General features: G+C 39.5%; 1 protein-coding gene and 1 long non-coding RNA gene across 2 annotated transcripts in view; both read left to right on the forward strand.

The window, feature by feature from the left end:
* Positions 1–10,511, forward strand: part of acbd6 (acyl-CoA binding domain containing 6) — a 33,517-nt gene extending 23,006 nt beyond the window's left edge. The window contains exons 7-8 of the mRNA XM_042006989.1: positions 6,952–6,982; positions 9,516–10,511. Of these exons, the coding sequence (XP_041862923.1) occupies positions 6,952–6,982; positions 9,516–9,670 (186 nt within the window). The 3' untranslated portion in view covers positions 9,671–10,511. The remainder of the gene's footprint in view (positions 1–6,951; positions 6,983–9,515) is intronic.
* Positions 5,012–6,385, forward strand: LOC121653473. The gene is made up of 2 exons (XR_006012792.1): positions 5,012–6,299; positions 6,342–6,385. It is a non-coding gene; the product is annotated as an uncharacterized LOC121653473 (long non-coding RNA).
* Positions 10,512–12,436: the final 1,925 nt, after the last annotated feature.

A 12,436-nucleotide genomic window follows, 5' to 3' on the forward strand; every position in this document is an offset into this window, starting at 1 on the left:
TCATACAGACTATGTTTAGACTGTAAAATGTGTTTCTATAAATGAACTTTACACTGCGTGTTCTTCCACTACATCTCTGTTTGACTTTCCATTGATCAAGAACATCTTCACCACATACACTTCTTGGAGGGATGTTTGTCGGGCCACCACTCCTGGAAAAGTTCAACAAACGGATCTTTCCAAACACACAAGAATTAAAGCACACTTATATAGAGGATCACACAGACAAAAAGGGTACTCTAGCCACCTCACACAGCACTTGACATTTTATAAGTCTCACTGTACGCTGCGTTTATGGGATTCATATTTAGTACTTGCTGCACATTAGCCAGACTTGATGAAATGAAAGCTGTTGCCATGCTGTGTTAAAAGGGCCTATCAGACATGGATACAGTTATGAATCTATAATATGAGCACTCAGAAAAGAGCCAGCAACTTGACAGTAATAGTGCAGCCTAAAGAGCCATTCCAGCAGGTAACAGTCCTCTTTGCCATCATCAGCTGTTGTTTCTTTCTTATTGGCCACTCACTGGGCCTTGCCTACACTCAACTATTTGATTTCCATCGTTCTTAACCGTCCACATAAATTGTCAGGAGCATTAAAGCTGTCCTCGACTGTTTCAGACAGAGAGGAGGGGTGGGAGTGAGAGAGTGAGAGCGAGATTCAGACAGCAAAGGGAGGGGATGGGGGTGAGGAGAGAGAATAAACAAAGTAAGTGTTTTGCCTTCCATCAGTCTCCCGCAGTACTCAGCTTTATGAGTCCCTCACTCCAAATGCCTCAGCCACAGCCCCCACTGCCTAGCCATTGATTTTCATATTACACTCTTTTATGTATTTATTTATTTCATATATTTCTTTTTAAACGTCATCGATGAGCCGCAGGAGGACAGACAGGGCCTCGGGTGATGTTAATTCTGAGCCCCTACCCTATCCTCCTCCTTTGATGGCTTTAATGGAGGCTAAGGTGTCCCATGGGAATAAGCAAGCTCAGTGGTATGGGTCGGGGGGAGAAGTATGCTGGAGAAGAAGATGTACATGAAGACAGAAACACTGATACCTAAAAAAGAGGCGTCTGTGTGTTGTGAAACTAAAAGGTAGAAAGAAAAGATTTTTTTAGAAGTTCTTGTTCCTGTTTGTCTAGAGTTTGGAGGGTTGTTTTTGATTAAAATTGGGCTTTAGTTCTTACAGAAACAATTGATACCCATTCTAGGGTTTACATTTCTAAACTGTGGTTGCTGATGGCAGCTGTGTGAGAGAGGGGGAAGGAGGAACTCCCAGGTGCCTGAAGGACACTCCCTGGAGGTGTGAAGGGCAGAGAGTTTGGTGATTGGTTAATTTGACCGTGGGTGGCAGTGCTCACACACTGAGCAGCAAGGTTACCTCTCCCTGCTCAGAGAGAAGACCCAGATTCAATTAGGCCTGGCCCTAGTCTGCAGATCCATTTAAAAGGGGAGGGGGGGCTTCCCACAACCCACGAGGATAAGAATACATAGCACACAAAAGGCAAATTCATGTGCAAGACCACATCCTTAACTTCTTATTCCTCATATAAACATAATGTTAGTGTATACCTGTGGATATAATAATCTCAGTAATAATTCTATAAAAGAAATTAAACCTTCTGCTACTGAGTTTGATCTCTGACCTTTAAAACCTGCGAGTCTCAGTGTCTCCAAATCCTAATGAAGTCATTCTCATTGCACACAAAGTGTCAAGAATTAAAACTTGATTGTGATATGAAGTTTGTGGCAGTGATTATTCAGCTTCTTTTTTTGGTGATGGTTATGTCATCAACCATGAAGTGCCTAGAAGATACAATTTTACTGTTGAAATAGATGCAACAATTAAACATGGACAATTAGGGGAAATTTCGCATTAAAATGTAGATTGGCTGGAACGAAAACACATTGTTTTAATGAAAAACACCAACAAGGCTGAATTTTCACATTTTCAAGAACATTTTTAAAAACAGGACTCTGTATGCAAAAAGAAAATTGGTCATCTGTAAAATATGAGATTGGTATACTTTTAAGTTGTGTGGGAAGTTTGGTCCATGATTTTGGTGTTTTAGGAGCTGCTCTGGTTACACTTGTGACCATCTGAATTAGGATAATAATTTCCTCCATGCTATCAGAGCTCTTCTCTCTGATTAATGGCACCTGCTTATCATAACCCTATCTGCAGGAATCTGCATACCAATGATCCCCGTTGCCTATCGATTCACCCCTCATCTCCCCACGCAAACCGTGCAGACTGACACACGCACACACACACATTCATCCTCTCTCCCTTTTCCTCCCCCCGACCACTGTCATTATAAAAGTCAGCAACTGCTGCATGCATTGATCATAAATCATAATTGCTTGTTCATTTTTCTCCACTTGTTTAATGTTGCTGTCAAGGACAGCAGGGGGAAAAAAGGAGGAGGCGGGAAAGAAAGAAAAGGCCAAAAGAAAGTTTACTGAGACACAGAAAAATGAGATGAGAAAAGAGAGCTGAAGGGGAAATTGTGGTAGAATAAGTTTTGCATAGTGTACTGTGTATATTATTGCCTGGAGATATAGGTAGGTATAGGAATATATATATATATATATATATATATATATATATATATATATATATATATATATATATATATATATAATTTATTTATATATGTATATATATATATATATATATATATATATAATTTATTTATATATGTATATATATATATATATATATATATATATATAATTTATTTATATATGTATATATATATATATATATATATATATATATAATTTATTTATATATGTATATATATATATATATATATATAATTTATTTATTTTTTCTGTGTCTATATGGGTTTTAATACTTAAAGGAACAGTAGATGCTTACATATTCATTTTCAACACACACTGAGCTCTCCTTATGCTTATGTGTTATGGCATTCTCTAGAGCTGCTGGGGGCTATAACCACAATCACCCCCTCAGACTTGGACTGGTATGAACAGAATAAAACCCAGACAGGCTAAAAACTAGTTTCATGTGGAGATGGACTCATAGGACCTCTGTATCCCCAACTGAGTTAAGTTTCTGCCTCTGATATGCTCGTGATCCTACCTCTTAATCCTGATGTAAAGTTTAGCTGGGTTTAGGATATGTTGCCCTTTTGTCCTTAATGTGTGAATTCTAAAATACTGAATAAAACAGGTTAAACCACTTAAAAGAAATGAGCACAACATATTTTGCTGCCCTTTTGGCTTATCTCCTGCAGATAAACCAAGCTGCAAACAGTTTTTTTAAATATATATAAATATATATATATATATATATATATATATATATATATATATATATATCATCCTGGCTCAAGTCTGAATTGAGTTATTTGCAAAAATCCCAAACTTTGATATTTGGGATAATCTGATGGGAGAATTTTTTTAGGTGTCTTGTACTTCACTGCAAATGTGTTCACAGCATTTCTTGGTTTCTGACTTTGTTCTTTATTTTTCCTTTTGAACAATTTCAGATTAGTTTAAGGGTTTTCTTTTTTTGATCTGTTAAAAATTAAGACTAAATGGCATATCTGTATATACCATTAATCCACTCTCTTTCTCTTTCCATCTTGCTTCACATCATTTGTATGATAGAAATGATAGATTAGTGTGACTTAAACTCAGCAAAACTGCAATTGTATTGATAGATCAATCCCTATCCATGCTGCTCCTAAGCATATTGCTCCACCCCATTAGGGTGATACACTACTACACTGGGCTGGATCTCTCCTGCTAGTGTTGTGCAAGCAGCTGCTTTATTGAGCACTCTGCTGACATCCAGCCTAGCATTTCTGCACTGCAAGGAGAAACTTTGGATGACATGTAAAAGCGGAGGGTTGGTACGACATGCCTCCATAATGGGATGGGAACAGGAGGCACCAGAGAGGGGGAGAGAGGGGGATGTTAACTGCAGGTATGGGGTGGAGGCAGAGGGATGTGTGTCTCTTCCAGGCTGCTTCCAAAGCAAATGGAAGACAATCCAATTTCCTGTGATTCCATCAATCCTCCGTCCTGGATCTAGGGGCATTAGGGAGCACTGAGAGGACAGGCCGCTGACCCCTCACATGAACATGCAAGAAGCCTGTTTGGTGCATACGTGCATTGGCATGCATATACTGTAGACCCTCATTTTATTTATTTTTTTCAATTAAAATATCTGTGTATAAAAGTTTTAGTTATTTATTGCTGGTCATATGTTGTTTTTGTGTGTGTGCGTGCATGTTTGTTGAACAACAAACGCAGATTAGTACTGGCTAAAGATTATGGCCTAAACCCCTCACTCTTTAATTATAACTGTATGTATTTATATGCATCAAGGTCTTCCATTACAATCCTGACTTTAAGCATCTGTTACTGACCTGTGTCAAGTCTTGTGTATTTTTTCTAAATTGGTCATCCATCCATCCATCCATCCATCCATCCATTATCTTGACCGCTTATTCCATTTCGGGTCGCGGGTGAGCTGGAGCCTATCCCAGCATTTTAACAGGTGAGAGGCAGGGTACACCCTGGACAGGTCACCAGTCTGTCACAGGGCCAACACAGATAGAGACAAACAACCATTCACACACACACTCACTCCTACGGAGAATTTAGAGTGTCCAATTAACCTAACATGCATGTCTTTGGACGGTGGGAGGAAGCCGGAGAACCCGGAGAGAACCCACGCATACACGGGGAGAACATGCAAACTCCACACAGAAAGGCCACCACCCTCAAGGTTTGAACCTCCCCCCAGCCGAGATTCGAACCGGCGACCTTCTTGCTGTGAGGCTGCGGTGCTAACCACCACACCACCGTGCAGCCCGGTGCACGGTGGTGCAATTTTTGTTTAATTTTTTGTTTAATAAATAAAGAATATCCCCATATTATATTTAAAGGAAATTGATGGATCCCCTGTTGAAAGTTAGATTTTTCTACAGCTTTGGCCACTTGTCTCTACACTCATAACTGTGAGAGGCAGACAGGACAGCAGCAGAGAACTGTAGGTTGTGATTTGACTCGCAGACAGCATTGTTGTCTTGGGTTAGCCGCTACACCGTTTTCCATGCTGGTGGCGATTTGCATCTGCGCTCTGCGATCAACCCAGAGGGAATAGAAAGCTCTAATCCAATCAGCAGGTCCCTGAAGTGCTGCCCCTGAGAGACAGAGAGAAACACAACAATAGGATCACTCCGCACTGGGCCCGGCCACAGAAGGCAGACAGGAAGGAGAAAAAAAGAAAAAAAGGAATTGAGGAGGAAAGAGATTGGAACTGAAGAGGAGATGGAAAGACAGAAGAGTGAGAAAAGTGAATGTTGTAATTAAAGAAGGGAGGGGGTGGGAATTTTGAGTCAGGTAATGAAAGAACAAAGTAAGGGTTGGGTGGTTAGGTGGAAGAGATGTCAGAGGAAGGAAAGTATTGGAAGGGGATTGAACAAGGACTTGGCAGATAACTAAAACTTAAAATGTGCACACAAGGATTTGCTGTTGGATGAGCAAAGTTTGAAAGACTAATTAACAAGTTTAGCATAACAAGTTTTAGAAATTAATAGCATTACTACTGAAGTGGCATTTTGCAGGACAGAAGGACATTTCATGGCAACGTCTCGGTTTTTAATCTCTGAACATTTGAAAGGACTGTGCTTACATCAAGGAGCACTCCTGTTCTCAGACCAGAAGCAACATTTTGATCCATTTATCATCATTATGAGGTGCAAAAGGCAGCCTAGAGTGGTGATTAAGAACCGAATCTGCTGTTGATGATGCCTGTCATATATTCTGCCTGATTATACCTGCCCCCCCCCCAATCTTTGCCCCCAGTCCACCAATTTTTTATAAGATTTATAATCTCCATCATTGATCGTTTGACCTCAAGTATAATTTGTAATCATCTTAAGGACATATACATGCACACTCCTACATGCAGGAAGCCACTTCAGATGTTCTGGACAGGGTCACATATCCTTTATGTGTTGTTTGATACTTTTCTTATTTTCAAAATAAAACTTGTCTGTGTGCCAATAAGGGGTGTAAAAATATATTGACACACTGATTCATTCACATACGCTAATACAGCATTTTCTATTCATTATTTTTCTCCATAAGCACACGTTAGTGAGCACATTGAGTTAAATGTGAAGTTCGGTATCTTCCCGTGTCATGTGTCATATCCTGACACTTCAGCATATGAAGGAGCTGGTTGTCAAACCACTAAGCTTCCAGTTGGAGGATGTCCATTACACCCACTAAGTTGCTATCAACTATATAGAAGGGTAAGCGATCACTGGAAATGCCACCATTTCTGGCAGCGTTAGTATTTTTAAGCACATCAGAAATCCAACACTAACTTTAACTGATATAAAAAAACTGATTGCTTTTATTGGGTTGAGAACCACAAGCAGCTATGTTTCAACAAAGCATTGTGATGATGCTTTCCTGGTGTTCCCCTTCCTTAAAAAGCATAATTTTAGTTTTCATCTTTTCATCTCCACAACACACTTAGTTTTACACTAAATGTTTCATTCCTGATTGCCATGGGATGGCGTTGTCTGAGGTAATGTTGGATATGAAGGACATGATTGGGTTGTCTCCCCCATGACATAATGCTGAGTTTTAGTAGCTTATTGTTTTAGGCTGAACAGAGTTATAAGTTGAAAGCTTTGATTTGCAGATCACATGTTTCTTAAATCAATATCTCATCTTCTTATAATGCCCCCTTGGTATACCGTTGATCTATTTAGAAGTTAATTGGTGCTCTAGCAGGTTTCCCCTTGGGCATTTTGAACTAGGTTATTAACATCTTTTTTTACACCAAATATTTGTAATTTATGTGTCAGGTATTATTCTTTGGATTTGCTCTCTGATTATTTTATTCATCCACAGTCACGGATCTGCTGACGTAAACACTTGTTTTGGCTTTTACAGGACAATGAAGGACAGACAGCGTTACATTATGGTAAGAAAGCCTCATATCATCATTTCAGCACTTTCTGGCATCATTTTGTTGTCTGCCTAAGTGCTCCATTTATATACTGCAGCTTGTTTTCTGTACACACCTGCTCTTTGCTTACATTTGTCTCATATTTATCAAATACCCTCCATTTCCTCCAACTCTCTCCCATCCATTCCTCATCTTTATTTTCTGGAGTTCTTACAGAGTCTCTTTAGTACCTTTGTGTTTCATCGTCTCTACCCATGTGCATGCATCCTGTGGTATGTACAAGTGTATTTGCCTCTTTAGTTGTGTGCATGTGTGTGAGTGTAATAATTGTCAGACCTCCCAGAGGAAATCAGCAGTGGTCCTTAGACTCCCCTGACCCTGTCGTACCCCAACGCACATGTCCCTTAGGGGAGGTTCTCATGTCCTCTGTGCCTCTGTGTGAGTATGTGTGTGTGTGTGTGCCTACGCCATCTGTCCCTTAGCTTGGTAGTGTTGGAGTGGACATGTTGCATCATCTACTGAAGAGCTACACACACACACCCACCCACTCACACACATAGATATGCACTCACCAGAGGAACCCCTGAGGATGGGGCATAAAAAGATGACTAATAAACATAAGCGATGAACTCAAAGAGACAAATAGCAGAGAATGAAAATTCATTCCTACCTCTCTTTGCACAGGGCCACAGTGGCTGGCAAGTGATTAATTGAGGGTTTACTGCTCACCATAAATTGTTCTCCTCCTCTACTGCTCCCCTGAGGGCCAAACACTTTTTACAGCTCAAGGCCCAGGCGAGACATCCGCCACGCGCACACACAAGCTGGCTAAATAAAATACAGTTTAGAGCAACAAGCGGAGGTCTGCAAATATGGCTGAAAACAGAAAGTGCCAAGCTTTGTTAGTCTGATTTGGCTGAACGATCAGTGATTCCTGTGGCTTTTACACACTTCTTATTATTCATATACACAGCTTGAGTATGCACACACATTTGTTTACACACCCTTTTGCATTCCGATGTATCATCACATCTCATGTGGCCACACTCCCGCCTGCCACCTCTGGGCTGTAGGTTAAAAGGCCTGGCTGTCAATCAGTGCAGCTGCTGACATCAGCGAACATGGCGTAGCACAAAGTCTGCTTTTTAAAAGGAGCGAGCGATTGACACCGGCTGAGAAGAGCACTCACAACAAGAGAGGATGAGAGGAGATAAGGGAGGGGTAAGGTGCCAGAGGGGCAAGAGGTGCACTGAGAATGAAGGGACCCACTAACTGGGTTGAGAAAGTGCAACATGCTCCCTTCCCCCTTCACCACTCTGCAATGTGAGAGAAATACAAGACCCTTTTAGTGGGGCACAAATTGCCAATGGGGCAAAAATGAAGTGTTAAGGGAAAGCTCAGGTCCAGGCCGTTGTTAGTACAGAGCCTGCAGATGGGCTTTTCATTAACTGCAGACCCGTACATGCTGTATTAAACCACAGTATGATGAAGAAAGGATTGAGGCAAATTTACTCGAACATGGTACACACCCCTCAGTCGGTAATTAGCTGTTGTGAAGCACAATTTTCCAATATTTACCTCATTCACTATCATGATTTAACAAAAACTGTAAGTATTTGCCAATTAAAGAGCCAACATATTGCTGAGGAAACTAGGGAGGCAGTATAGGTGATGTTGCAAGTGGTTGTAATTCAGTCGAAGAAGTTAGAAACCTAGAACTTTTGCCTGGAGGAGGAAAAAAGAAACTGAGGTGGACATCCACCAGGGGAAATTGAGACAGCTCTTCTTCAGGAATTACTTTCATAGCTGTGAGTATTTGGTTTTTATATCTTTAAAGATGCTGGTCTGTCATATAAGCTTGTTTGCCAGCTCAGACCAGGGGCTGCTGGTGAGTGGCCTCATGGCAGGTGATTCAGAAAGTTTTTTTCCATTCCCCCAATGTGCATTAAGTTTACTTTAAAACAAACAAACAAAAACAACTCAAGGGCACACTTTTCATCCCAGCACATTAGTTGAAGTTAAAAAAATAGTACAGTTTGCTTTTTTTCCCCCATTAATTTCTTCTAAATGTGCATTTAATAGTGCCAATTGAAACCTGGGTGTTGTTCTTCTTGTCCTGTGCCTTGCTGCAGAGCCTCAGCAATACTCTGCTGTTTCTACAAGATCAAACATCCCTGTCTGCTGCGATTGGCTAACTAATTGGTTAAAGTTGAATTCATTATTCATTTTTTTTTTAACTGTGCCGAATGTGCCACCTATTATGTCACCATGTAAACGTGCAGTAATGGGGATAAAAACAGCAAATAGGAAGCCTGTTAACCTCACATTGCCACAAGTCAGGTCAAAACTGAAGTTGATTTCACTGTATATTTGAGAAATAGCCAAAATTATCTTCAGGGGAACTTGTATATCATACCTTGCACAGCAGTTTGGACCAAAGTGATGAACTGACAACACTTTGTAGAAAGTTAGCGTAAATCACTTTTTTTTTTTTAACTTTAGATTTATTTTACCTCCTAACTGCTGCTTTAATTCTCCTTCTTCGTAGCATCGGCGTGTGAGTTCGCTGACATCGTAGAGCTTCTCCTTAATGCCGGAGCTGACCCGTTCATCAAAGACATGGAGGGCTCGCTTCCTGAGGAGGTCACTGACTCCAGTGCCATTTCCTCACTTCTGTGCCAGTACACTGCTCCAAAAGGCTAGATCATCCTTACCGGCCACCACCCCAGTCTTTTCCCATATCCTTGTCTCTTCCTTGTTACAGTCATTTGCTCATTCCTGAAGTAATTCTGTTCAACCCCTTCTGATTGTATACCAAGACTACAGAAGGTTTGTTTGCCTTTTTTTTATATATATATATATATAAATATATATATCTATCTATATATTTTTTATTTTTTTCCCCAAGTTCTTGAGGTGAGTTTGATTGCATCAGCTTATGCAATGAGCTACAGTTGGGGACAATGATCATCCCATTTGATAAGACACAAGACATTTCAGACAATGCATGTATTTTGACTCTTTTAAAAGCTGTATATTTACTATCCCCTTTGTGGGGTTGGGTGATACTGTGTTTGCTAAAAGACAGAAAAAATTTATCAAGGTCTTGCTGTACTAAGAAAACTGTTCCTTGGCTACCTCCTGTCAAATTAGCCTTTTCTTGGCAATATAGCAAAACTAATAGGCTGAAATTTGCAAACATTTAAGTGAAAACATTTGTTCATCAATGTGTTGCAGTTTACGGATTTATCAGGCTTTGCAGTCACTGGATGAAACAAAAACGGACAATTCAAATCTTCTTTTTAAAACAGCATACAATTCCACAAAATTCACATTAATTATTATCGCTAGATACAGTACCATATAACCATAGAAGATACCATATCACCCACTCTTACTACTGAGGTCTGACAGTCTGCCCAGACCTTTTAGTCTGGGTCACTCCTCTCTAACAGTTTCTTCATGATTCATTATTGAGTTGTGTTACAAACCAAGGAATGTTTATATCATTCAATGTGCATAATCATTAAAGCCTTCAACAAAGTTTTCTGGACTTCTGTTTTCTCTTCCTCTCATATAGGAACAGTCCACATACTGACTAACACTGTATGTATTTGCACTTTAATATTCATACTCATGTGCCACTGTGATGATCACAATAAATCTGACCTTCATATCATCTGTAGATTGTACTGAAGTTTGTGTATCTCACCATTCAACAACTGATTGCCAGTAATTATTGGCTCTAACCCAAACAAAATATTAACGTTAGTGTAAAAAGTCTTATTTTTACCTCACCACAGGACAAGTGTTTTGTCAAGCACACCAAGCAGGAGGGAGAGAAAAAACTCCTTCATGGAAACCCTAGTAAATCATATGTAAAATCATACAAGATGGATCAGTACCAATACTTGTGGTGTGACCATAAACACCTTGAGGAGTGGGGGGCATGCGACCATCCATATAGGCACTGTGGCCTCACTCAGTGCATGTTCCACCAATTTTCAAAAAGATGGCTGCAATATCGCAGTAAGCTCATGTTACACTGTAAAACTATTATATGACATATTAAACATAATATTTACCTTCATTACACTTGTGTTTCTACAACCCAGTTTCCCAAAAAGTTGGGATGCTGTGTAAAATATAAATAAAGACAGAATGCAATGATGTGCAAATTTTATGCGCACATTTTATTTCCAGTAAAATTACATTGAGATATTTTACCATTTTATGGAAAATATTTAGTCATTTTTAAATTTATGCCAGCAGCAACAAAAACACTGGAACAGTGTGGTGTTTGCCATTGTGTAGCATCCCCTCTTCTTTTAACAACACGTTTACAAAACTGATTAAGAAATGTACATTTCCGACAAAGGAGGTGCACACATTGTATTCATTTTTGCTTATTGTTATATTGATTAGAATTATCCAGTATTGCATATCTGTGAGTTGTACACATGAAGCTCAAGGATAAGCAGCCTAAACACTGTGGGCTCTTGAGCAAGTCCCTAGTAAATCTAGAGATATATAAAATGCAGAGCTTAAATATTAATGGAAAAAGTTAAATTAATATTATTATTAATTATTATTACAATCTGAACATAACATTAAAATGACAGATTTACAATCCTTAGCATTCTTGTAGGGCTGCACAATATCCAAAATGTATTTTTTATCACAGCCATAATATCACGATAATTGAAGGTGTTTTAATGAAGGCTGCATTCCAGTTAAATGAAGTTCTCCTTTTGTGCATGTTCTGCACCTAACTGGCATGCAACAGCTGCCACTAATACACCTGTAATTAGCGCCATAAGTGCCGAAAAAAGGTTGTGATGCCCATCAAGCTAAAAAAAAAAAAAAAAGTAAAAAAAAACAATGTCTTGAGTGTTTGGACCAATTCACAGTCAGTTTGTGCACAAATGGAAGAAATTCAAGATCATTGTTACCTTCCCAGGTGTGGTCATTAAAAGTTCATGTGAACACTGAGCAAAAGTTTTATGCATGATAGGACTTCAAGGAGAAAACCTGAGGAGAAACCTGTCTTTACTTTCCTGGGATAACATGGCAAGGCTGAAGACTGTTGGAAATGTGTTTTATGGATGGATGAGGACACTAACTGAATCTTAAGATAAAATGGGTCATGCAACAAAACAGCAACCACTAAGCACACAAGTCACACCACCAACAACTCCTTCTTTTTACACATTTAAGGAGTCAGAAAATTTTAAGCATCTCTTAAGGATGTTTTGCATGCCTGACACACTCACTGTTTTAATGCACTGTTATACAAATCGAATCTCACCCATCTACACAACATACGCTAGCAACATATTGTATATGCAGCTCTGCTTCTGCACAATGATGTCATATAGGAGAGATCTGGATGTTCTCCAGAAATAGCCAACACATGGTCAGAGTCTAAATCTGCTTTACTAGTCGTCAATCCCCCTCTGATGAGCATAT

The sequence above is a fragment of the Melanotaenia boesemani genome, chromosome 14, assembly GCF_017639745.1.
Source record: "Melanotaenia boesemani isolate fMelBoe1 chromosome 14, fMelBoe1.pri, whole genome shotgun sequence".
NCBI lineage: Eukaryota > Metazoa > Chordata > Actinopteri > Atheriniformes > Melanotaeniidae > Melanotaenia > Melanotaenia boesemani.